General features: G+C 42.4%; 2 protein-coding genes across 29 annotated transcripts in view; both read left to right on the forward strand.

Moving 5' to 3' along the window:
• LOC110500219 (non-muscle caldesmon) overlaps positions 1–13645 on the forward strand; it is a 57973-nt gene extending 44328 nt beyond the window's left edge. For 13 of the 17 annotated variants that reach the window (XM_036957614.1, XM_036957615.1, XM_036957617.1 and 10 more), the window contains 5 exons: positions 1250–1384; positions 1598–1690; positions 5414–5482; positions 8892–8928; positions 11690–13645. In XM_036957614.1, coding sequence (XP_036813509.1) covers positions 1250–1384; positions 1598–1690; positions 5414–5482; positions 8892–8928; positions 11690–11709 — 354 coding nt within the window. In that variant the 3' untranslated portion in view covers positions 11710–13645. Of the gene's footprint in view, positions 1–1249; positions 1385–1597; positions 1691–5135; positions 5238–5413; positions 5483–6994; positions 7061–8891; positions 8929–11689 lie in introns of those variants that run through there. The other 4 variants (XR_005038574.1, XR_005038573.1, XR_005038575.1 and 1 more) reach the window with 4 other exon arrangements.
• A 178-nt stretch (positions 13646–13823) lies between these two features.
• LOC110500220 (troponin T, cardiac muscle) lies at positions 13824–26958 on the forward strand. Of its 12 annotated transcripts, none has more exons than XM_021577447.2 (19): positions 13901–14028; positions 16200–16235; positions 16367–16374; positions 17036–17059; positions 17806–17832; positions 18141–18161; positions 19072–19104; positions 19377–19394; positions 20327–20344; positions 20704–20721; positions 21168–21186; positions 21302–21365; positions 21583–21699; positions 23221–23298; positions 23405–23518; positions 23649–23761; positions 24059–24149; positions 24867–24907; positions 26749–26958. In XM_021577447.2, exons 2-19 carry the CDS (start codon positions 16216–16218, stop codon positions 26786–26788), a joined length of 864 nt encoding a protein of 287 aa, XP_021433122.1. In that variant the 5' UTR covers positions 13901–14028; positions 16200–16215; the 3' UTR covers positions 26789–26958. The 12 variants fall into 12 exon arrangements, with proteins under 12 accessions (XP_021433134.1, XP_021433122.1, XP_021433123.1 ...); XM_021577448.2 differs by lacking the exon at positions 24867–24907 and adding an exon at positions 25220–25257; XM_021577449.2 differs by lacking the exon at positions 20327–20344 and having other exon boundaries at positions 26749–26956.
• Positions 26959–27776: the final 818 nt, after the last annotated feature.

Raw genomic sequence — 27776 nt, forward strand, 5'->3', positions numbered from 1 at the left:
AATACCAACATATTTCATGCAGACCACCATAGTCCCTGTGCCCAAGAACACTAAGGTAACCTGCCTAATTGTCTACCGACCCGTAGCAAAACCAACACCATCATTACATTTGCCGATGACACAACAGTGGTAGGCCTGATCACCGACAACGATGAGACAGCCTATAGCGAGGATGTCAGAGACCTGGCCGTGTGGTGCCAGAATAACAACCACTCCCTCAACGTGATCAAGACAAAGGAGATGATTGTGGACTACAGGAAAAGGAGAACCGAGCACTCCCTCATTCTCATCGACAGGGCTGTAGTGGAGCAGGTTGAGAGCTTCAAGTTCCTTGGTGTCCACATCACCAACAAACTATCATGGTCCAAACACACCAAGACAGTCGTGAAGAGTGCACACAAAGCCTATTCCCCGTCAGGAGACTGAAAAGATTTGGCATTGGTCCTCAGATCCACAAAAAGTTATACAGCTGCACCATCGAGCGTATGGTTGCATCACTGCCTGGTATGTTAGCTGCTCGGCTTCCGACAGCAAGGCACTACAGAGATAAGTGCGTACTGCCCAGTACGTCACTGGGGCCAAGCTTCCTGCCATCCAGGACCTCTATACCAGGCGGTGTCATAGGAAGGCCCTAAAAATTGCCAAAGACTCCAGCAATTCTAGTCATAAACTGTACTCTCCACTACCGAATGGCAAGCGGTACCGGAGTGCCAAGTCTAGGTCTAAAAGGCTTCTTAGCAACCTCTACCCCCAAGCCATAAGACTCCTGAACAGCTAATCAAATGGCTACCCAGACTATTTGCATTGTCCCCCCTCTTTTACTCTGCTGCTACTCTCTGTGTATTATTACCTCAATTACCTTGACTAACCTTTGCCCCCTCACATTGATTGACTCTGTGCCGGTACCCCCTGTAAATGCCATACTACTGTTATTTTACTGCTGCTCTTTAATTATTTGTTGCTTTTATTTCCTATTTTTTACTTAACACTTATTTTTCTTAAAACGGCATTGTTGGTTAAGGGCGTGTAAGTACGCATTTCACTGTAAAGTGAAATTGTATTTGTCACAAACACAATTTGATTTGATTTGTATGGCTCCTTCCTCACGGCCATTTTAAACAAGTCACAAAAATAATTCCAGATACGAAAACGCAATAAGACATTTCTCTTCTCTCCTTTGCCGACACCGATCATTCCCCACTCTGAATCCAACACTAACATAGTCTCCCATTCCCTTTTCCCTATACAGAACAAGGATATGCGGTCCCCACGCTCCGGTGCCGTGGACCTGCCCATGGTGACAGATGGGATACGCAACATTAAGAGCATGTGGGAGAAAGGCAGCGTGTTCAACTCGCCCGGGGGCGGCGGGGGCACGTACAAGGTGGGGACCGGGAAACAACCGGGAATCTGGAACTCCATTTGGGTGCGGTTTGGGAGGAAGTAGGGAGCAAAGGGGGGGGGGGGGGGGGGGGGGGGGCAGGGACTCGTTTCACTGCCACTTCCTGTTCATCCTCGATGACGACCAGCCCAGGGCGTTCTGCTGGAGTTGAACTTTGCCCATGTCTTTTTTTTCTGTTCCCTCCTCTACACACAGGAAGCAGCTGGGATGAAGATAGGTGTGGCGGGCCGCATCAACGACTGGCTGAATAAAACCCCCGAGAGCAAAACGCCAGGAGGAAGGCCCGCGGTAGGTCGTCTCCACGACAACCACTTACTGTACAGTGTGTTTGTCCTCTTTGCACCTCTTTATCTAATCCTATATTTATCCTTTATTGAGATGAACAATGTCTTTTTCAAGGGAGACAGCGAACAGACACTCATTATGAAACATAGTATATGTGCGGTCCCAACTCCGTGTTGCTCCTGCACTTGAGCTGTAGTGTAAGCAAGCATTCATCAGACCAGAGACTTAAGCTCATTTAATGATGATGGATAGGGCTTTCCGTGAACTAGCCCGAGTGTAAAAAAACATTAACGACGCCTGCTCTTTCCATGACATAGACTAACCAGGTGAATCCAGATGAAAGATACGATCCCTTATTGATGTCACTTGTTAAATCCACTTCAATCAGAGTAGATGAAGGTTAAAGAAGGATTTTAAGTCTTGAGACAATTGAGACGTGGATTATGTATGTGTGCCATTCAGAAGGTGAATGGGAAAGACAAAAGATTGAAGTGCCTTTGAACGGGGTATGGTAATAGGTAGGTGCCAGGCGCACCGGTTTGAATGTGTCAAGAACTGCAACGATGCTGGGTTTTTCACCTCAACAGTTTCTTGTGTGTCTCAAGAATAGTCCACCACTCAAAGGGCATCCAGCCTTGACTTGACACAACTGTGGGAAGAGTTGGAGTCAACATGGGCCAGCATCCATGTGGAATGCTTTCGACACCTTGTAGAGTCTATTTCCCGATGAATTGAGGCTGTTCTGAGGGAAAGAAGGGTTGCAACTCAATATTAGGAAGGTGCACTTAATGTTTTGTACACTCAGTGTATACAGTATGTTCTAATAGTTTTGAGAAGTGCTGTTAGCTACCATGTATTTTTGTACTTAATAATTGCCTGCAAATCTTGGAGCGGTAGTAAGATGATGTGCCCTGCTGGGAGAAATAGTCTGTCACCTAGTGAATATGAAATATAACTCAGATTAAAAGAAAAATAGCAAAGTGGATGAACTGTTGAGTTATAATCTAAATAAAATCAAATGTATTTATATAGCCTTTCTTACATCAGCTGATATCTCAAAATGCTGTACAGAAACTCAGCCTAAAACCCCAAACAGCAAGCAATGCAGGTGTAGAAGCACGGTGGCTAGGAAAAACTCCCTAGAAAGGCCAAAACCTAGGAAGAAACCTAGAGAGGAACCAGGCTATGAGGGGTGGCCAGTCCTCTTCTGGCTGTGCCGGGTGTAGATTATAACAGAACATGGCCAAGATGTTCAAATGTTCATAAATGACCAGCATAGTCAAATAATAATAATCACAGTAGTTGTTGAGGGTGCAGCAAGTCAGCACCTCAGGAGTAAATGTCAGTTGGCTTTTCATAGCCGATCATTAAGAGTATCTCTACTGCTCCTGCTGTCTCTAGAGAGTTGAAAACAGCAGGTCTGGGACAGGTAGTACGTCCGGTGAACAGGTCAGGCTTCCATAGCCGCAGGCAGAACAGTTGAAACTGGAGCAGCAGCACGGCCAGGTGGACTGGGGAGTCCTGAGGCATGGTCCTAGGGCTCAGGTCCTCCGAGAGAAAGAAAGAAAGAAAGAGAGAATTAGAGAGAGCATACTTAAATTCACACAGGACAGCGGATAAGACAGGAGAAGTACTCCAGATATAACAAACTGACCCTAGCCCCCCGACACATAAACTACTGCAGCATAAATACTGGAGGCTGAGACAGGAGGGGTCAGGAGACACTGTGGCCCCATCCGATGAGACCCCCGGACAGGGCCAAACAGGAAGGATATAACCCCACCCACTTTGCCAAAGCACAGCCCCCACACCACTAGAGGGATATCTTCAACCACCAACTTACCATCCTCAGAAAAGGCCGAGTATAGTTACAGTATAACCATGAAGTCATGAAGGAAAAACACATAGCACATAACCGCAGTCATTTATTTGTGTTGTAAAAAGTACATATCACATATTATCGGAGTATGTATTAGTTTTAGTATGAAGTGTGACATGGTTCCTACCATGGATCACATGCTGGTTATCAGAAGGACTTAGGGCTTTAGTCAGACAGGCTGCTTCCCATGCTGGGCTGCATGGATGCATTCCAACATACCAGTGCTTCATCTCAAATGGCACCCTATTCCCTACGTAGTGCACTACTTTTGACCAGGGCCCATATGCCGTATTTATCCCAGTATTTTACCCAACAGACTCAGACTTTTCTGTTTCCATCTACGTGGACCGGCACCCGCGTTTCACTCAGCCATGGCCATGGCTGCTCTAATTTGGAGCCAAGGCCCCTGGGTACTTTTCAGCTGACCGTTACGGAACAATTGTTAACGGTGAACTTTAACACCTTCTCACAAAGCAACAGTCTTGAATGATGCAGAGGTCGTTGATTCTGCTCGCCTTTAAGTCTTTAGTCACAAGTCTTTAAGGCGGCAGGTAGCCGAGTGGTTAACAGCATTGGACCAGTAACCAAAATGTTGCTGGTTTGAATCCCTGAGCTGACTTGGTGAAAAAAAATCTGTTGATGTCGCCTTGAACAAGGCACTTAACCCTAACTGTTCCTGTAATTTGCAGAATCATTGTAGAATATACATTTGTTCTTAACTGACTTGCCTAGTTAAACAAAGGTTAAGTTAAAAAAAAATATCTAAACACTGGTGGCCCACTGGTTTGGGTTAAGTCTCGATGGAAAAGCACTTCTAGAGTACTCCATAGGGATCTGTTCAAAAGTAGTGCGTGGAAAAGGGGTGCCATTCTGGACGCAGCCCAGTCCTTTAATCTCTGTAGTCCTAATTTAAACTTCAGACCGTGTTTATTTTAAGACGTTCATGCTACACCCAGACCTGTTTTCAAATAGGCGCAAAGTGTGAGGGCAGCACTAGAATGCAAACGTACATACAGTAGCCACTGCCATAACCTCTGTCGGAGTCATAGATCATGGCGGCGTAGTGATACACCATGTGGCCACTAGAGGGCCGTTGCCATGGTGACGTGGTGTTGAGAAGAAGTAGTGCAGAAGGCCCGGGCATTGTGAGTGGTTTGGTGTGGCTGGTTATATGGTCGGTAACATGATACCTACTGCCAACCTTTGATGTGTAGCTTTTTAACCAGCTAAGAACCCCTGTGAGTTTTACATGGACATTAAAAGTGACTTTCACTTAAATAATTGACATAAAAGACTTGATTAATGAATCATGATCGCTCTCCGATATAGATTCTGATATGGGTGACTGACTTGCTCTCTGGGAATGTTTGGTCTGGTCTGCCTCTGCCTGCTGACAAATGATGTCTTGAAATGACTGCAACATCTGTCTCCCTCTTGTGGTTAAAAGGAGCATAACATAATCGCATTTCTGAAATATTCTTTACTGACTGTCGCTCTTCTGTCTTCTTTCCTTTAGAAGCTTCTTCCATTCTTCAATCTGAAGTGACTGTTTCTCCTTTCCCCTCCTAGCTCAGCACCTCTCTGGGGTAATCCTTCTCTTTGTCATCCCTCCTTCTTTCTGCTGGACTTCTCTTTCTGCCTCTTCTCCCTTCCCTTTTCTCAGCACCTCAGGTATTACAACCCAATTGTTGACGCACTTCTGTTTCCTCAATTAAAATACTGCAGACATTGTTGGAATTGTGTGTCTTGAATGTGAGTTGACGAGGACTACAGACACTGATGCAAGGGCCACCCTCCTTCTCCTCCCTCTCTCTCCCTTTTTCCATCCCTCCTTTCTCTCTCTGCAGGACCTAAAGCCAGGAGATGTGACCAACAAGAGAAGTCTGTGGGAAAACAAGGGCTCCTCCCCAGCCAAGGTAACCTGAACCACCTGAACTATTCATAGTACACACACACATACACTCTTGTAAAAAAAAATGTATTATCTAGAACCTAAAAGGGTTCTTCAGCTGTCCCCATAGGATAACCCTTTGAAGAACCCTTTTTGATTCCAGGGAGAACCTATTTGGTTCCAGATAGAACCTTTTTGGGTTCCATGTAGAACCCTTTTCACAAAGGGTTTTCTATGGGGACAGCCGAAGAACTCTTTTGGAACCCTTTTTTCTAAGTGTTCATGTACATAAACACACACACCTGAAAACAAACCTGAGTTTAGACCATGGCTAATGCCATGAAGAATGTACACTGAACAAAAATATTAACGCAACATGTAAAGTGTTGGTCCCATGTTTCATGAGCAGAAATAAAAGATCCCAGAAATCTTCCATAAACAACAAAAAGCTTATTTCTCTCAAATTTTGTGTACAAATTTGTTTGCATCCCTGCTAGCGAGCATTTCTCCTTTGCCGAGATAATCCATCCACCTGACAGATGTGGTATATCAAGAAGCTGATTAAACAGCATTATCATTACACAGGTGCCCCTTGTGTTGGGGAAAATAAAAGGCCACTCTAAAATGTGCAGTTTTGTAACACAACACAATGCTACAGATGTCTCAAGTTTTGAGAGAGGGTGCATTTGGCATGCTGACTGCAGGAATGTCCACCAGAGCTGTTACTAGTTAATTTAATGTTCATTTCTCTACCATAAGCCGCCACCAACGTCATTTTAGAGAATTTGGCAGTACTTCCAACTGTCATCACAACCGCAGACCACGTGTATGGCATTGTGTGGGTGAGCAGTTTGCTGATGTCAACTTTGTGAACAGAGTGCCCATGGTGGCGGGGGGGTTATGGTATGGGCAGGAATAAGCCACGGGCGACGAACACTACTGCATTTTATGAATGGGAATTTGAATGCACACAAATACCGTGACGAGATCCTGAGGTATCTGTGACCAACAGATGCATATCTGTATTCCCAGTCATGTGAAATCCATAGATTAGAGCCTAATTTATTTATTTCAATTCACTGATTTCCTCATATGAAGTGTAACTCTGTAAAATCTTTGACATTTTTGCATGTTGCGTTTATATTTTTTTTAGTATAGTTACAGATGTCAAAACAAAAATCCTACAAATTACCGGAATTTGTACCATCATCCTTTCTCACACAGCTGTGTCCCAAGTTGTACCATACTCCCTACACAGAGCACTTATTTAAAAAAATAAAATAATTTACTACAGCCTTATGAGCCTTGGTCTAAAGTAGCGCGCTACATAGGGAGTAGGGTTTCAATTAGGACACATATACAGTAAACTCTACAGTACATTCACATGTCACACAACAACAGTACACTTAAAAGTATACCTGGGGAGTGTTTTGAGGCCCTGTAGTATTCATCTGTTAGTTAATAATATCATATGATGTACATTTGCCAGCTAGGGGGATAACAACGGCTTGTTGCTTTGTCTTTTTTTTGTTTGAAGAGCTCTGAAGAAGAGCTCTCTTAGCTAGTTGACTTCACCGTTAACTAGTCTGGAAACCCTGGAGAGGTAAAGATGTTTTAAAGATGTCAACTTCACTGCACTAATATTATCACTGGAATGACCTCAGTCTACTATGATGTCAGGTCTTCTTCTCTTTTACTGGTAATAATTCGCTCTGGCCTGGTCCCAGATCTGTTTGTAGCAATGACCATAGGAGTTGGAAAGGCAGCACAAGAAGATCTGGAACCAGGAAAGCTGCACTGTAAATAGAAGTCAATGTTAAGGGCCATGTATTGTGCTATTGAAATATATAAACTTGGTGGTTCGAGCCCTGAATGCTGATTGGCTGACAGCCGTGGTATATCAGACCGTATACCACGGGTATGACAAAACATTTATTTTTACTGCTCTAATTACGTTGGTAACCAGTTTATAATAGCAATAAGGCAACTCGGGGTTTGTGGTATATGGCTAATATACCACGGCTAAGGGCTGTATCCAGGTACTCCGCGTTGCGTCGTACTTTAAGAACAGCCCTTAGCCGTGGTATATTGGCCATATTCCACACCCCCCATGCCTTATTGCTTAAATATACTATACTATGGGTAATTACTGCCTCCAGTGCCTTTCACAAAATGGCTGTTCTATATTGTTTTCCATCCTTTAATTTCTATGCCCCTCTTAGACACAACAGCACCCACTCTTCCTGTATAGTCCTTTCTCTACTGTATATTTTAGTTTGTGTTGTTGTAGAGGTACACTTCATTTTACACATAATACATACACTTGGCCTTGCTAGCAGAACCAATCCTTGCTACTGTATGTGTGGTTCCTTTTAACCACATCCTGAACAGGCAGTTGAAAGGACAGTTATTTCCAACCTCTACTGTGACCCTCACAATACAGGACCCCATGGCGCTCCAACGACCACAGTGTTGGCCACAACCCCACCAAGTGGCCTCCGCTATTTACTAGGATGATATTTCACCGATAAAAGACACAATAATTATATTTATTTATGGAATGGCTCTAAATTTGGCCCCTGGAGCAGAGAGGCTTGTGAAATAGGCCCTGGCATGCCTTGCTCTGCTGTCTCCCTATAGCGGAACACACAGACAGAGTACAGCAGCCTGCCAGCAGTGCAGTCCAATGCTGTGGCGAGCCACATAGAGCTGGAGGGGCACTAGACTGCTGGTTAGTGCTGACGTAAACCAGGCGTGGTGCAGGGAAAGGTAGCGGGCTAGCAGTTATGAGCTGTGTTATTAACTAATCACAAATTGTGGTGATGTCAGGGGAGCTGTATGAGGGGATAGGGAACGTAGGAGCCTGATGGGCTTGGGATGAGTTCATGGGAGCGGGTGGGATATTAGTGGCAACCTATTCCCTATATAGTGCACTCCTTTTAAGGCTCTGGTCATAGGATGCCATTTGGGACACAGTCAGGACAGTGTTACCACAGGGAACTATGGGAGACGTTGTCCACGAACCACCGCGACCGGGCTTTGCTGGATAGGCTTCGTGTGGCTGTGTGTTTGGGGATGTGAATGCAGGGTTTGGATGTGTTGGGCAGGATGTGAACCCTGTTCATGTTGTTTCCCCAAATCCCCCGTTTGGCTGGAATAAGCTTCATGGTTCATTACTGTGGCATTTGCACTCTGTCTCAAACCTCTCAACCGAAGGCCCTAAAAATAATGGAAATCCTACTCAATTGAATATCAACCCTTCCTTATTAATGTAGAAGAGGTACATTTGGTCGAACCACGGCCTGAGATCGAAAGGTTCCAGTGCACACAGCTTCTCTCAGGAAATGGCAGCGTTGACTAAATGGACTGTTGAAGTGACTGCTACCTCAGATGACTTTCTCTCTTGACTTATTTCTCCACCTATCTTCTCTCAGGTGACTGGCAGAGGGGAGAATAAATCTGTTGCCAACGGTGAGTCCATTCTCTTACCATTACCAACATAGTTTTAAGCCTTAGGCTGAGGTCAAAGGTGACTGACTGTGTGTGTATCTGTGCCCATCTTGTTTGGGCCTATGCATGTCTTTGTATCTACGTTATTCATAAGTCTGTGCTCTACTGACAATACACACCCAGAGACGGTGAGGTTAAAGGGTTCTGCTCCATCTGAAAAGGGACAGGGAAAGGAGCCTGTTGTAATTTACCGTCGACCATGTGGCCCAGCAGCACCCATAACTCCCTTCCTTCCCACCCTGTAACACTATCGCCCCTGGGACCTGGCGTCAGCTGTAAATCATCTGTGTTTGCTGTTTGGCTCTCTGGCGATGGCGTTTTCAGATGCCACTTTCGCATTGTGTTCTATTTCCAAAGTGGCCCGCGCGCCACAACTCTTTTGTCCCGGTAGAGAGAACTGTTTGACCTTCAGGGATGCCGGGCGTGTCTGTGTAATGTGTCGTTTTTCCAACCCCCCCCCCCGCCCTCAACTCCCCTGCATCAACCCCGCTCGCCCCTCTGCTCCTTACTCCGACCTGGATTCTATTGTTGGGGTCGGACCTTCCAGGCTGTGAACAAATGAACAGCTGTTGGGTTGACACATTACTAGCTCGTGTGGTGGAAGATTATCACGCCATACACCTCATTTTGTCAGGGGCTAGCAGAGGAGAGGCAAACTCAATATAACAAGCTCACTTCACAGTTTAGGCACGGTGTGGCTCCATGGTTAGTGCTTTCTGAAAATCTCGACCCAAGACAATCTGTCTCTCTACTTTAATCCTAAATGTGTTAAAGTAGAGAGAAAGACACTTGAAATAGCTACACATCCAACGTTTCTCGACACACACACACACCTTGTATTCACCCCCCTCCTCTTTGTTGTCGCTGAGAGAAGGGCAAATGACAACATGACAGGCGTCAGTTATATAAATGTCAGTAGAGACAGGTAGGCAGGCAGGGACCTCACAGGCATCTGACACCACATTGAGCAGCATGCAACAACCCCAGTCTCATGCTGAAAGGCCTGCTTAACTGTTCTTACTGAAGGCTCTAGTCATACTGCAAAGACTTAACACCAGATCAAGATTGCAACCAAGACAGAGGTCTCTTTAGCTGGCTAAATTTGACTGACTGTGGGTAAACGCATAATGGTTTTGTCCTGAGGTGAGACATCCTAGATCTCTTTCTAATAGATATGTATGTGTGGGTGGGTGGATGGATGTGTGGATTTAACCCATCAGACATATAGTACCAGTTAAACGTTTGAACACACCTACTCATTCAACTATGAAATAGCACATATGGAATCCTGTAGTAACCAAAAAAGCTTTGCACACTCTTGGCATTCTCTCAACCAGCTTCACCTGGAATGCTTTTCCAACAGTCTTGAAGAAGTTCCCAAATATGCTGAGCACTTGTTGGGTGCTTTTCCTTCACTCTGCGGTCCAACTCATCCCAAACCATCTCAATTGGGTTTGGGTCGGGTGATTGTGGAGGCCAATCACCCGACCCGATCTGATTCAGCATTCCATCACTCTCCTTCTTGGTCAAATAGCCCTTACACAGCCTGGAGGTGTGTTGGGTCATTGTCCTGTTGAAAAACATCCCACTAAGAGCAAACCAGATGGGATGGCGTAGCGCTGCAGAATGATGTGGTAGCCAAGCTGGTTAAGTGTGCCTTGAATTCAAAATAAATCACTGACCGTGTCAGCAGCAAAGTGCCCGCACACCATCACACCTCCTCCTCCGTGCTTCACGGTGGAAACCACACATGCGGAGATCATCCGTTCACCTAGTCTGCGTCTCACAAAGATACGGAGGTTGGAACCAAAAATCTCAAATTTGGATTCGTCAGACCAAAGGACAGATTTCCACCTGTCTAATGTCCATTGCTGTGTTTCTTGTCCCAAGCAAGTCTCTTCTTCTTATTGGTGTCCTTTAGTAGTGGTTTCTTTGCAGCAATTCGACCATGAAGGCCTGATTCACGCAGTCTCCTCTGAACAATTGATGTTGAGATGCGTCTGTTACTTGAACTCTGTGAAGCATTTATTTGGGCTGCAATCTGAGGTGCAGTTCACTCTAATGAACTTATCCTCTGCAGCAGAGTTAAATCTGGGTCTTCCCTTCCTGTGATGGTCCTCATGAGAGCCAGTTTCATCATAGGTTTTTGCAACTGCACATGAAGCAACTTTTCCATATTGACTGACTTTCATGTCTTAAAGTAATGGACTGTCGTTTCTCTTTGCTTATTTGAGCTGTTCTTACCATAATATGGACTTGGTATTTTACCAAATAGGGCTATCTTCTGTATACCCACCCCTACCTTGTCACAACACAACTGATTGGCTCAAACACAACTGATTGGCTCAAGGAAATAAATTCCACAAATTAACTTTTAATTGAAATGCATTCCAGGTAACTACATCATGAACCTGATTGAGAGAATGCCAAGAGTGTGCTAAGCTGTCAAGGCAAAGGGTGGCTATTTTGAAGAATCTCAAATATAAAATATATTTTGATTTGTTTAACAATTATTTTGCTTACTACATGATTCCATATGTGTTATTTCATAGTTTTGATGTCTTCACTATTATTCTACAATGTAGAAAATACTAAAAATAAAGAAAAATCCTGGAATGAGTAGGTGTGTCCAAACTTTTGACTGGTACTGTAGGTTAGAGGTTAGTGTATTCAACCCTTAGAGTTTGACTGTAGCTCTTATCGACTTGTCTCTGTCCCTCAGCAGGTATGGGACACGAATGATACAACGAGCTTCTTCTGATGGCTGGTGGGGACCAAGACAATCCAAGACTCTTCCTTTTCTATGTATTATACCAAAACAAATATGACCACCACCCTGAGGGAACCCAAGGAATGGAGAGAAACAGGAGATTCTATTTAATAAGCACTGTACTGAAACGAACAGCCACCAACCATCTCGTCACATGACAGTGTAGTGCCTTTGCACAACGACTTACTATGACTTACTTTCACAACAAACAAACAAAATAATATGCTGTGAAATTTGGATGTTTTTATGATATGGTCATTTGTTTTATATGTGATAAGCAAAAACTTACAGAAGAGAAAAAAATGAATTGAAATTAGATATATTTCCCATGCGCTCTTCAGTACATGTGTAGTTTTGATATAGTAGAGAAATGTTTTTATGTGAGGTGTCCAGTTCCACAATCATATCCGTGTTCCGAAGAGAGACGTCTACCACCAATGCTCTGTCCATGTCGTCCATCTCACTTCTTTTTCAAATTTATATTTAAAGCAAAGCTTCACACACGGCTATTTTATTCATGTTCACCAGTTCAGGAGAGAGATTATACGGACTCCGTAGAGTTGGCTTATTTCACCTTTTTTTTTGTCTTACCAATTAGTGCAACAATGGTCTGAGTTAATATGTGTTAGCACATAAGTACACGTCGTTATGAATATTATACCGTATCTTCTATTACAGCTTTATACTCAAGATTTGTTTCGCTTTTGTACTCTAAAATTGAGTGACTACCAACCGACAAGAGGCAATGAAAGGCAGTGCAAGCAACTAAAGGAAAGTTGTATATTAAAACGGCTATTATAACGTTTATTATCCTAGTTTCAATTTATTTATGTGTTTTTTTTAACGTGTTTTGTCATCGGCTGTCTTTGTAGCTTTTGTACCTGCTGTTTGAATCTCTAAATTCACTTTGTTAAACTTTCAAGCAACCCATAATTCAGCAGGTGTAGATAAGAGTTACATCCTCATCGTAAGGACTCTCTGACCCACAACATTCCACACCACTAAGCACGCCGCCGGGCTTATTCACATGCATGCTCCAATGGCTTCTATTCAGGAGGTTAAGGACCTCAGCTTTGTCAGTGAGTTTGTCTGAATATGGCAGGCCAGATACACATTTATATACTATGCCTGTACCATGAGACGGCGTTGGTTTAAGCCGTATGTCGCCTTGCCATTTAAGCCCAAATCCGATGTACTAACTATAGGACTCTAAAAGAAGGGAAAGTGCACATTTCGATATTGACAACGACAGAGGATTGAGTCAGTCAAAAGAAGACAGATTTTGACTCCAGCCAACAATTGCGCTCGACGCTTGTTCTGGGTTTGAGTTTTCCTAAAAGTTCCGTAGTGGTATGTAAGGTCGTGTTTACAGCACAAATCCTTTACATGCAACGGTCTCAAGGCCTTGTTGCGTGCACCGAATAAACTGTACCTTGCACGCTGCCAACTCAGTATGACTTCCGCTGTTTTTTTTTGTTTTTTTTACCGTTTCATTATCGATGTTCTATGTTTCATGTTTCATTCATTCATTTTGCATGACGTGCTTTGATAATATGGGTATTATATAGAGGTTAGCAGGGGCATTGTAAGATTGTTCTGTGTAAACCTTGACAATCACATTCCATGACTCCTTAGAAATACGAGCAATGGAGTCTGACCAAAATATCTAACATTATTTTACATTGCTGTTATTTCATATTTTGGTCATTTGCTTTTTTTTGTCCGTTTTTAAATTGTATTTTATTTTATTTCAAACACCCTCATTTATTGTGTAGAGTTAACTATGCAAGGCACTCTGTCGTTTCAGATACAACTTTGTTATAGTACTGGGTAGTTTCCTACAGAATGAATGTTATGAAATATTTGTACCGTTGACTCAACAACAGCAATAAAGAGATATAAATTGTTCCAATTTGTCCAATTTATTTTCTCTTTCCTTCTAACACTGAACTCACTATGTCATTGACTGCTTAGACAGCTTTACCTCTACCTATCTTGGAACTCAGAACCAAATGAATGTTAACAGTCTGTGTGAGTATGACATGACATGACTATAGCCCGATTAGATGAGCCACTGTTAAGACCTTGTTCCTGCTTTAATGGTTGAGATATATATCAGGCTTCCTTTATCTCTAACAATAGACTTCACTGCCCTAACCAATCAGATATAAGAGGTGGTCACATGGGTGGCAGGGCTGCATTATGTGAGCATTAGAGTCTCATTGAAGTTGTCTGTTTCTGGATCTGAAAGAATAAGACAGGTCCATTTCTCTTTCCTGTGGGGTTTGGAGGTAAGGCTGTTGACTGTGACCCCTGACTTGACTGTAACAATGACACTTTGCTGGGATGCATGTGTGAATGAATGCCTGCTCTGGGGCTAGACTGCTGTTTTGTAACCCATGTCAATCTGGGCACGTGGAATAAATGTTTTCTGTGCAAGAAGGGCCATATCATATTTTTGTTGCATTAAGAAATGCTGAACTAATACATTTCAGGCAATGCCAGAGAGAAAAGTTTATGGATTCTGTTTGATTTGCTTCTCATGGCTCAGACTGGACCGAGACAGACAGTCAGTGGGCACTAAGCTAGTCTTCTGTAGGGGGAACTGGGTGTTAGCATGCTTTGGGCTTTGACTTAATGCTGGTTAATGCTGAAAGCGGCACCCGCAACATTCCTGCCACTGTCAAACCATTTTATTCCAGCACTCAAGCCAGGGCCCAATGCTGACCGCACACATTAAAGCAAAACACATTTAATTCCACAGGGAAACAAGTCTCATTGCCTGTGAATTCTCGGTGGATTTCAGTTAATACGTTTTCAGACACAGCTCTTTAAACAGATGGTCTATATTCTACTTCACATCTCTCTTAGCTGGAGTTCTCTGTTGTAGCTATTTGGAGGTCGGACTGGGACACTATGTCCTCAACTGAGTTGAAGTCTGGTGTTGAAGAAATTCACTCTAGGCTAGTTACTTCCGTCCAAATGTATGTTATGCATAGGTGTGTGTCCCAAATACACTTCACTTGTCATGAACTGGCACGTAAGGTCAGAGGATGGGCATAGGGAAGGAAGGATGGGTGAGGTGAGGAGTAATGGTTTTCTAATCCAGCCCTCTAGGTTTGCTTCAGTTTTACCTTCATGGCAAAAATGGTCAATGTTAAGATTGACTCCCATCTCCTCTGATAGATAGTTTCATAATGGGATCATTTTTGGAATGTAACGCATGTTGCTAAAAGCTGTGGAGTTGATGGGTGCTGTATGTACAGCTCTAGAGGGTTGGCCAACCCGTTGTCCAAAATAGCTGGCCTTGACTGGCATGTTATTAATTGATTTACTGTGTGTGTGTGTGTGTGTGTGTGTGTGTGTGTGTGTGTGTGTGTGTGTGTGTGTGTACACAAGCATGTAGGCGCTCAATAAGCTCAGCCAACTTCATTGTCTGGAATAGCACCTAACACCTGCTGATGAACTGTGGTTTATTATTGTTAAAAATAACCCCTCTGTATATCAGCGGAGTGACTCTAGTTTTATGATCTGACGATTTATCTTTCAACGGAAAGTTGTCATCTCAAATGATTCATCCACACGATAGCATTCTTACATTTGTTAGTTAAATATAGAACTATATAACCTCATGAATCTGTTCCTGTCTGTAAAGTAATGATAACCTTCAGGTTGTCCATAAAATGCACCGTATCTGGTATGACAAGGCCATCAGCTTGAAATAAAACGTTGGAGTTTAATAAATGCCCGTACATATTTGGGAGATATGTGCCATTCCTTAGCACCTGTGCAAAGTGTTCACCTGCTATTTCTAGAAGAGTGTAAACTCATTTATAATACACTGATATACGATTGGGATGGCAGGGCAGTGGTTGTAAAAAATAAAATAAAGTTTAATTCACTGTTATCTGTTTGTCTTAAACTGGAAATCTATAAATAAAGTATTGGAAAGTAAACAGTGCCTTTTAGTGCCTGGTGCAAAGAATGCTTAAATGTGGCCCTCAAAGTGTCCGTTGCTGTCCCAGTCCCAGTGTAATGGTTAGTGTGTTATCCTGCCCATAGAGCAGAGAGGAGAGGCCCTCCATGCCAAGAGGAAATGGCTGAGGATTAGTCTTGGAGCTGTTTAGAGCTGAGGGCCTCAGGGCAGCCAGTCCCAGTGGTGAAATAACACCACATACAGACACTCAACTCAAACACATCAGATATTACTGTGCTGTGTGTCTCTATGTGCCGCAGATGAAAACGTCACTAGGCCTGAGTGCATTTAGAATGTTCCCTATTCCTTATCTAGTGCACTTACAGCCCTGGTTAAAAGTAGTGCACTATATCAGGAGAAGGGTGCCATTTTAGACACAGCTTTGTGTGGGGAGGAAAGATTCAAAGGTTTCAATCTTTATCCAGTATTTTTGCCATCCATCCGTGCCCCAGTCATTTCACCACTATATTCCTTCTCCTCGTCCAGGTAATCCAATCTAAACATGGCAGATGAAGAAAATGAGTAAGTACGGCATATTTATCTTTGTCGTCTCAGAAACTACAGCCTACACTACAGAATATTTAGTACATTTTTTTTCAAAACAATGTCTTCCAACAAAATGTCTCATGTTTTTCTGTTTCTTTTCTTTTCAGGGAGGAAGGTACAGTAAGACTTTGAGAATTGATTATTACTTTTTGGCTAAACGAAATATGCTTCAAGCCCACTTTAAGCTGAGTGTACAAAACATTAGGAACACCTGCTCTTTCCATGTCATAGGCTGACCAGGTGAATCTAGGTGAAACCTATGATCCCTTATTAAATCCTCTTCAATCAGTGAAGATGAAGGGAAGGAGACAGGTTAAAGAAGGATTTTTAAGCCTTGGGACAATTGAGACATATATTGTGTGTGTGCCATTCAGTGGGTGAATGAGCAAGGCAAAAGATTTAAGTGCCTATAAGTGTCAGGCGCATCGGTTTGTGTGTGTCAAGAACTGCAATGCTGCTGGGTTTTTCATGCTCAACAATTTCCCATGTGTATCAAAAATGGTCCACCACCCAAATGACATCCAGCCAACTTAACACAACTGTGGGAAGCATTAGAGTTGACATGGGCCAGCATCCCTGTGGAATGCTTTCGACACCTTGTAGAGTCCATGCCCTAACGAATTGAGGCTGTTCTGAGAGCAAAAGGGGGTGCAACTCGACATTAGGATGGTGTTCCTAATGTTTTGTACACACAATTGCACATATATCGCTAAGATTGACTATATTAGCTATATTGCAAATATATTGCTGAGCTGACTTAACCTGTGTCTGCGCAGTCGCAGAAACCCCCACAGAGGAAGGTAAAAGCTTTGTATGGCTTCGTACATTACTTAGACGTTGTTGGATTGAGTGCATGATAGATATACTGTAGCAAAAATAACTGTAACAAAAATGTTTTTTTTTTTTTTTTTTAAAGCATGATTCGTGTACCTGATCAAAATATACGTTAAACTAGATATTTTTTATGTGAAATTTCAAATGCTATGTCTACATTTGTCTCTCAAGATAAACATTTTGGAACGTGCATATCATTTGTATACTGGTTTCCTACCCTTCTGTCTTTGTGGTATATGCTTACATGGATATCCAATGTGTATGAGACTTATACCCTTTTCATGTGTCCTACTCCATATTCCATCCAATAGCTTAACACATGTTACACCATGCACTCTCCATTCCATAAACAGAATGTGTTGTTCACTCTAGAATGGTTTTCAATGTTCTGACAATGGTTGCATGAAATGTTTGTATGTACTGTATGGAAATGATACTGATACTGAATCCGATTCAAACAATTTGATCCAATCTGATCATTATGTATGAACATTTGTTTCATACCAGTTTGATGGTGTAATAAACAGTTTGCCTTGATCTTATCGTAGAAGTGGCCCTGACTACAGGTCTAGGATCAGATCACCATACACCAATTCTGAACCATAATCATTATTATCCTAAAACAATATCTGACCCTAGGTCAGTGGTTAGGGCTTCTACCAACTCATTGCCTTGTATGGAACCACTAATTAATCTTCTGTTCACTCATCAGTCGAGGTTGAAGTCCCGGCAGAGGAAGGTAAAGCGTCCCATGTGCTGTGAACTGCATGTATACAGATCCATAAATATAATAGTATTATCAATATATGCATATTGTACAGCTAGAGATTCCGTTTTCTTCAGTGTTGAAATACTCTATATTCCTATGTCATACATACTAGTTTCATAGAATGCACTGTAAAATTTTGCCTCTAGTCACTGACTGGTACCTTAATTTCAGATGGCATACAGTACAGTTAATGCTGCATTAATGATTTTGGCTGTATTAATTATGAACAAAACAATGCGCTTTAAGCCTTATTCATATGTCTGATGTCCTTACAATAGATGCTGCTCCTGCAGAGGAAGGTAATGCTTTTCAATGCTTCATATGTACAGATTCTGCATGCTAATATACATGTAATGTACCCCACATACAAGTTATATACTGTACAACAAATAAAAGATGTGGTATGAGCACAGTGTTTTTGTAGTCAATGAAGTTGAAAGCAATTGTCCCGCAGATATTCTGTAATGTATAACGTACATAATATCTCTCCTCACGGAGCTGCAAAATAATATTTGCTTCATAATCAGATCAAAGACTGTATTTCTCTCTGCCTTATTGACTCTGCCTTAGCATAACAGTGGCTGACACTAAACAATCACATGCTTTTAGCCATAACAGAACCTGCCCCAGAACCTGTAGAAGGTACATTTGTATCTTGGCTATTATTATTATTATTATTGGCTTAGTACCAAAAAAAGTAATCATCCTTATCAAAGTGATAGTTAAGCGATGTATCTACTGTAGGTCTAAATGTGTAAAATAGCTGAACTATCCCTTTTTAAGTGATTTGCTTCACTCGTTGCAAATTCACTAATCAACGATATGACTTTACCACAGAACCTGCCCCTGCAGTTGTAGGTAAACCGTGTCATGGCTTGATATGCTTCTTGTTTTTGCACATTATTATTATTAGCGAATAATAACAATTGATCCACTTACTAATCCTTCGCTACCGTTACCGTAGACCCCACACCATACGTAGAACCAGGTAATGCTTTCTTGCTTTTAACATTAAATGTCATTGCTGCATATTAAGATGTACCCTAGCTACAGTATCAATATTAGACTTAAGTGTTCAGAGTAAAAGTATACCGGTGTTATTATTTTACCAACAGTAGTTTGGCGTTATGTCGTGGAACATGTTTGTTTTGGTTCTGTCTTCTTTGCTTCAAGCTTTCCTCGCATACTAACATTGTATCTTCACCATAGAGCCAGAACCAGAGCCAGAGCCAGACGTAGAAGGTAAAGACCTGTTTTTGCTTTACCATGGTCTTTAGTTTCTAGTATAGATGTGCATTTGTGCTAATAGTACGCATTCCTTAATGCCAGTGAAGTAATCGAAGACACATGAGCAATCGGCATTGTATTAATGCAACATACAGTACATACTTATTTTCACAACACTGACTGAGTTATTTTTCTTATTATATCAATTATAAAATGTATTATTTTTCTTTACCTCATATTTTTTACACTCAACTGATCCACTCCTCATTATCTTATCCTTACAAAAGAGCCCACTGCAGTAGAAGGTAATTTTGATCTTTTACCTCGACATTACAACGTTTTCCCCTGCATGGTTTATACCTTCTATCTGCAGTAGTAACTTAATGTTTTAACTAGGCACGACAACAGCTTGCAGCTAATCTGGCCCATAGGTGCTGTCAAAGTCGCAACAACATTTTTTTGCACATTAATTTTCATAATTATTTGCTTCCTGCTTTATTGATTCATTCATGTGTCCTTGCAACCGAGCCCCCACCTGTTGTAGAAGGTAAAGCTTTTGGGGGGCTTCATCTTACAGATACATACAGTGCATCATCTCATATTCTATTATTCGCTTCATGCTTTCCTATCTGCCGCCCCCCGCAGTAGTAGAAAGTAAAGCTTTTCTTGGCTTCGAATTTACTTAGTTTGAGCTGCATTTGATATCCCAGATGCATGTATGTTATAAGCTTTATTATAAACTGGGTGGTTCGAGCACTGAATGATGATTGGCTGACAGCCATGGTATATCAGATGTATACCATGTGTATGACAAAACATGTTTTTTTTTAATACTGCTCTAAATACGTTGGGAACCAGTTTATAATAGCAATAAAGCACCTCGGGTGTTTGTGGTATATTGCCAATATACCACGGCTAAGGCCTGTGTCCAGGCACTCCGCGCTGCGTTGTGCATAAGAACAGTCCTTAGCCGTGGTATATTGGCCATATACCACACCCCCTCAGGCCTTATTGCTTATATAGCACACCTTTCACTGGTACCATTTGTGCCACTTTAGCATACCCAGCTAACAAACGTATCATAATGATTAACCCCCATTACTGACTAATGTGTACTGATTCAATATCAATAGACCTTTAACAGCATGCGCTTTACAAAGTCATATTCTCACACTTCACTGATCCACATTTCAGTCTATCGACTACTAAACAAATCGTTCTCATGTCCCTCACATAGAAACGCTTGCAGAAGAAGGTACCTGTTATACGTTGTTTTTGTCTTGTACAGAATGCATGAAGTGTACTCCCATAACTATAGACTGTGACGGTCTGCTGTGAATGTTCATTTGTATTCCTTAGTATCTAATACGTTGTGTTCCATACCATTGACGCTGCCTGTCAGAACATTGAGCCATCACTATGTGATAATGCATTGGTTTTGGTTGCGTAATACACACTTTCATACAGTAGGTTTCAATAGATAAGGCCTATCACTGAAATATCCTGCAGTAATAATCCAATGTGTTACTATAGTGTACTGTACATGTATGAGTCTTGTGTTGAAAGCTCTGTGTGTAATCATCCCTTCTTTTTCTGTATGTTTTTCACCAACAGCCAGTGGAGAGACTCAAGGTGAGTGTTGTCTAGTTCTTTGTAACTTATAGTTCTAGATCCATTCTTGTTCTCTGTAACTAGTTCTAGGTCTATTCTTGTTCTCTGTACCCAGTTTAAGGTGTAGTTGTCAAGTTCTCTGTGTGTATTTTGTATAGAATTTCAGAAAATCACTCTTAGAGTCATGTGTCTCAGTCTAAAATAAGTATGTATTATTTTATTATTTTTGCTATAAACAACAGACCATACTGAAGGCACAATTCACAACTGTTGAAACATTTCCAAAGCCATTTCTGTTTTAAAAAACACTTCAAACCTTTGGATTTTTCTCAATTTGGTTAAGAGATATTTAAAAACATTTTGATTTTTACTAATCAGATTTATAAAAAAAAATCTATATTGAATTTGATCACTTCTTATTTCTACTTTGAAATAAATATAATAGCCTTTTCTGTTGTGACTTACAGATTCCAAAGCCAAACCAAAGTAAGTGTTTGGATTCTACTTCGGCCAACAACTTTCTCTTGTGGTTTTTCCGTGTCTCTGAATCAAAGTCATTAAACGGAGAGTATTTGATGGAATCATCTCTGATGTTTTTCAGAAGTTTTATGCCAAATGTTGCCCCTCCAAAGCTACCAGAGGGAGATGGTAAAGTCGATTTTGACGTGAGTGATGCAATCCTACCAGCTAGATTACCTGAATATAGCAATAAGAGTGCCCAACACACTATTCACTCTCTCTCTGTGTGTGTGTGTGTGTGTGTGTGTGTGTGTGTGTGTGTGTGTGTGTGTGTGTGTGTGTGTGTGTGTGTGTGTGTGTGTGTGTGTGTGTGTGTGTGTGTGTGCGTGCGTGCGTGCGTGCGCGTGTGTGTTTGTTTTACAGGACCTGCATAGGAAGCGTCAAGAGAAGGACATGGCTGAGCTGACCTCTCTGATTGAGTCTCACTTTGTCCAGAGGAAGAAAGATGAAGATGAGCTCATCAGTCTCGTCAACAGGATCGTAAGTCCTCTACTGTAGCACTGCTGGAGCTCAAGCACACACTGCTGGAACACTACATGGGCATGTTTAAAAAAATATATATATATTCTTTTTTATTTCACCTTTATTTAACCAGGTAGGCAAGTTGAGAACAAGTTCTCATTTACAATTGCGACCTGGCCAAGATAAAGTAAAGCAGTTTGACACATACAACGACACAGAGTTACACATGGAGCAAAACAAACATAGTCAATAATACAGTAGAAACAAGTCTATATACGATGTGAGCAAATGAGGTGAGATAAGGGAGGTAAAGGCAAAAAAAGGCCATGGTGGCAAAGTAAATACAATATAGCAAGTAAAACACTGGAATGGTAGATTTGCAGTGGAAGAATGTGCAAAGTAGAAATAAAAATAATGGGGTGCAAAGGAGCAAAATAAATAAATACAGTAGGGAAAGAGGTAGTTGTTTGGGCTAAATTATAGGTGGGCTATGTACAGGTGCAGTAATCTGTGAGCTGCTCTGACAGCTGGTGCTTAAAGCTAGTGAAGGAGATAAGTGTTTCCGGTTTCAGAGATTTTTGTAGTTCGTTCCAGTCATTGGCAGTAGAGAACTGGAAGGAGAGGCGGCCAAAGAAAGAATTGGTTTTGGGGGTGACCAGAGAGATATACCTACTGGAGTGCGTGCTACAGGTGGGTGATGCTATGGTGACCAGCGAGCTTAGATAAGGGGGGACTGACTTGGAGCCAGTGGGTTTGGCGACGAGTATGAAGCGAGGGCCAGCCAACGAGAGCGTACAGGTCGCAATGGTGGGTAGTATATGGGGCTTTGGTGACAAAACAGATGGCACTGTGATAGACTGCATCCAATTTGTTGAGTAGAGTGTTGGAGGCTATTTTGTAAATGACGTCGCCGAAGTCGAGGATCGGTAGGATGGTCAGTTTTACAAGGGTATGTTTGGCAGCATGAGTGAAGGATGCTTTGTTGCGAAATAGGAAGCCAATTCTAGATTTAGCTTTGGATTGGAGATGTTTGATGTGGGTCTGGAAGGAGAGTTTACAGTCTAACCAGACACCTAGGTATTTGTAGTTGTCCACGTATTCTAAGTCAGAGCCGTCCAGAGTAGTGATGTTGGACAGGCGGGCAGGTGCTGGTAGCGATCGGTTGAAGAGCATGCATTTAGTTTTACTTGTATTGGAGGCCACGGAAGGAGAGTTGTATGGCATTGAAGCTCGCCTGGAGGGTTGTTAACACGGTGTCCAAAGAAGGGCCAGATGTATACAGAATGGTGTCGTCTGCATAGAGGTGGATTAGAGAATTACCAGCAGCAAGAGCGACATCATTGATGTATACAGAGAAGAGAGTCGGTGTTGGTGAACATTCTGGTTGGCTCCCATAGCTTAAGCCTGGGCTCAGTGTGCCAACATAGTCTTGAGGTACACAGATGAATCAGGTTGGATACCTTATCTGTCACGGACTGTAACTGTGTGCGTGTGTGTGTGTGTGTGTGTGCGTGCGTGTGTGTGTGTGTGTGTGTGCAGGAGAAGCGTCGTACCGAGAGGGCAGAGCAGCAGAGGATTCGTGCTGAGCAAGAGAAAGAGAGGCAGGCCCGTCTAGCCGTGAGTCTCTCATTGTGTAATGTTTCCATTGTGATATCAAGGCCAACTGCGGCCCAAGTTGTTTTCTCCTCTTCTTTAACCTTCTGTTGCTCACTCCCCGACGCAGGAAGAGAAAGAGAGGAGGGAGCAAGATGAACAGCGTAGGAAGCACGATGATGACGCTAAGAAGAAGAAGGCTCTCACTACCATGACTCACACGTACGGTGGCATCCAACAGAAGGTTAGCGCTAGCTCCACACGCACTCGCTCTCTCTCATGATTACAACATTTGCATCAGAGTTGCTGCCCCCTCGTGGTTATCTTGACACGTGCATGCCCTCTCGCTGTGCTGCGGTGATGTCCATCCACAGCAAGAGGGCAAGAAGGGAGCCAAGAAGCAGACTGAGAGAGAAAAGAAGAAGAAGATTCTGGCTGACAGAAGGAAGGCTCTGATCATCGACCATCTCAACGAGGACAAACTCAAGTATGATATATTTAATTACCCCGAAATACTCACAGGTCTTTGACTGAGTCCCAAATGCACCCGGGCTCTGGTCAAAAGTTATGCACTTTTAAGGGAATAGGGTATCATTTCAGACACACACTGAAAGCTCTATTTCATTGTTGAAAGTATCTATTGCACAGGTTTATACATCGAAGAAAACATGAAATGCAGATGAATACACATAGTTGCTTAGAAAGTCTGCTGTGAAGGAGAGACCAAAAGTAGAACCTCATGCGCTGACTGAACGCTGGCGTCCCATTGGTTGTCGCCCTGCAGGGAGAAGGCCAATGAGCTGTGGCAGTGGATGATGGAGCTGGAGGCGGAGAAGTTCGACCTCAGCGAGAGGCTGAAGAAGCAGAAATACGACGTAGGTGTTCTCACTCCGGTCCAAGCTATGGTGACAATACCCGTGGCTGTTCTGTGCATGGTGATCCACAGGGTAAAAACAAGATCACAGGTCGTGCCTATGACATGACAGTATAATACGGTGATGATTACAAGACTGTGATGTTTTACTTCAAATGGGTCTGGGTCTTTTTCATGTGTCCTGACCTCCATATCATCTCCTCTGTCTTCCAATGACTGCATACCACAAGGGGCTGGTGAGGGGAGGACGGCTCATAATAAATGACGGGAGTGAATTGAGGAAAACTGTACTTACTTCAACTGTGATCGGGTTGTCTCACCTATCTCAAAATGAATGCACTGACTGTCTACGTCTCTCTGGATAAGAGGGTCTGCTAAGTGACTAAAATGTTCATGTAAAATGAATGGTATCAAACACATGGAAACCACGTGTTTGATACCATTCCATTTATTCCATTCCTATGTGCCCGTCCTCCCCAATTAAGGGGCCACCAGCCGCCTGCGCTCTATTCCAAAGCATTACGTGTGTCCCTTTACATGCTGTGAATGCAGTCTATTTCACAGAGAGTAACTTACACTCATGACATACAAAGCCGTTTAAACATATACATGCATAACATGCCACATCCCCTATTCTGAAACTGGTGGTGTTAATCCTACTGCCCAAGAGGACACCCTACGAGGGGCGCAGCTGTCTAAAACTCTGACTTGCTTCCAGATGAATGTTCTCCAGACCCGAATCAATGAGCAGCAGAAGTTGTGAGTAATGGGCTGTGGGGGCGTCAACCTCACTGTTGTGTAGTCCGCTGTCAGTCGTTGTTGTCAGAGTGAGCGTTTTTTATTTTACACTCGGGGCTCAGGGAAGCTCAACCGGGCGACCGGGTCAGGTCAGGTGGTGGACCACAGGTGAATGTTTTCAACCAAAGGTGAACCACACACTCCACACACTCAGACAGGTGGCGGTGCAGCCAGGCCGTGGCTCCAAACGGCAGGATCCCAGGTTTCCCTACAGATTTCAGTCAGTGTGTTGTCTCAGTGCTTAGGCAGCCTCCACTGTGTGTCCCTTCACAGATCAATCAGCTTCTGGCCCGTGTCCAGGACCACCAGAGGTAAGTACCCAGAGCCACACTGGTCAGTTTCTTCTCTATTTAAAAGAGCCTGGGGGGCCTAAACCAACCAACAAATGATAATTAATGCTACTCATTAAAATAAAACATTAAATCATGTTTTGGAATACTATCAAGACATTTGCAGTTGGGAACATTCAATGGAGTGTGTCTCAAAAGTCTAAAGTGGCTTCCTCTCTTCGTCTCCTCCCATTAATCGGTATTGATCTGAAGACACAGGGGTATGTGAAAGCAACCTTTCCTGCTTTTTTTCATCAGTGCAGACGAAGGAACGGAGACAAGGAGAAGGAGCTAGTTTAGACTATTGAGATACACCCATTGTCCCTCATCCATTCACTGTTCACTGTCTTAACCCCAAGGCCTTTTAAAGTCACATGATCCTGCTTGAAGAGAACTAGCTCGGAGCATATGATCCAACCTGGGAGAAAACATTAGGATCGTAGTGCTGCATCCTAATTTGACCAGTCTTTAGAGTGGCTCCTTCCATTCCATCCATCCCTCTCCATTCATCTAGAATAGACCCAAATAGTCTGGGAAGATCGTGATCCTAATCAACAGCCTACTATTGGCCCCAGAACATTGTGTCATCATCAAAACTGGCAGTAGATTATAGTCTTTGTAGGCTAACAAACTTAGTTAAGTCATATGTATTGCAGTTCATACATTACATACTGTAATGCCTCCAAAAAATGACCTCTGGAAAAATGGGTTGACTCCTGTCCACTATTTTCTGATGGTAAGTTGAATTTTACATACAGGTATTGGCTGGCTATAGCTTTCTAACTCATCTGTCAGGCTTGAGGAATGATAGATTGATAGCCTATAATAAATTATACATTTAAATGGTGCATTACGGGTGAAATTCTAACTTCCAATTCAGTCAAATGTTCACTTAGTCATGCATTGATGTCAATGGGAAACTAAGAGAAAATGAGAGTTAGGATTTGGCCCTAAGAGAACATCACGGTAAGACCGCTGAAGATAGGACACGATCGCCATGTCATTCATTCATCCTCGTCCTTCACTAACCCTCGGTCCTGTGTGTGAAAGTTCTGTCTTCCCTTTCATCCTGTGATATGCATGCCAACTCTCACAGAACTGTCTCTGTTTTCATTCCCAACCCCTCCTCCATCCCACACTCCCCCTCTTCCATACATCAATCGCTAACTATCTCTAACTCATTCTTTCAAAACTACTCTTCCTCTCTGGTGCTGAAAATGTTTAGGATCGATTTGTTGAAGATGTTCCTGGTAGAACCTTTGAATATACATGTACTCGATATTTAAAATATTTTGTTGGTCATATGTATTCACTCACATTAGTATAATAATCGCTTGAGGAGCTTATCTCTTTCAGCTCTTAGTATACCTACGTGTATTGTTCCCAAGTATACCAATATAATAGCGCCACCTACTGGTCAGATAGAGTGACAGAGGTGTTTGACTGGTCTGTCTACGCTGTGTGGTTTCACAGTGCCAAAGGCAGAGGCAAGGCCAAGGCGGTCAGAAGATAATGAGACCTGGCAGGATGAAGTCTTCAGGACTGAGACGCCAGACGATGACGGAGGATTGTTTTGTTGTTGTTCTTGTTATCAGTGTACATGCAAATTACTATGGAAATGTAATGTTATCACGGTCACTGTTTGCATGAAGCTAGAAACAATAAAGAGATGTTTGCTTTTGATTCAGTGTCTGGTTTGATTTTAATGAAAAATCTGAAAAGTTTTAATGAAAAGTCTTGAGGCTGAAAAAATGTACAAGACATACCCATTGGATAAAAGCGTCTGCCAGTTGGCATATATTATTATTACATAATGTACAATACTGTGGCTCCAGTAGTGCTAAAGCTTTCGTCTCATTTCCCTGAGGTCGTGAATTCAAATCTAGCTTGCTTCTCTCCCTCCAGTTCTGGCTCATAACTCATAACGTAAAGCGTTTTGAGCATCTGGAAAAAGCGTTATATAAATCCAATCAATTATTATTATTAGACAAAGCAACACGTTATTGAAATAAATGTATTTATTAACCACACATAGAATACTACAGTACAACATAACACATACTATTGCCTGCACAATGCAATCCCTTACAGAAAAACCACATGATTTCCAATGTAGAAAATAACGATGTCGCATAAGAAATTTTACTTGACATCGTGTTTTTGGAACAGTACACGTGAAAACAAAAATGTGTTATGATACACACAGCGCTTTTACCGTAGTGTATTCAACTTAGATATTTGACACACATGATTACATTGTATATGTTTATTTATACAGTAATTATTATTGTGTCCTTACCTGGGATTTGAACAGCATTCCGATCTTCCTGCTACTCCACCATGTCTGTGTCAATATCTGATTTCACCCTGTATTCCTACACTTTGGGACTTAAAAGTAAATCTCAGCTTTGTTCAAAAATACACTCAAGAAAAACGATTATATTTATCATAGTGATTCAGGAGTAATAGGAGTAATAGAATAATATGCCCCACCAACATTA

This window comes from Oncorhynchus mykiss, chromosome 21, assembly GCF_013265735.2.
Source record: "Oncorhynchus mykiss isolate Arlee chromosome 21, USDA_OmykA_1.1, whole genome shotgun sequence".
NCBI classification, from domain to species: domain Eukaryota; kingdom Metazoa; phylum Chordata; class Actinopteri; order Salmoniformes; family Salmonidae; genus Oncorhynchus; species Oncorhynchus mykiss.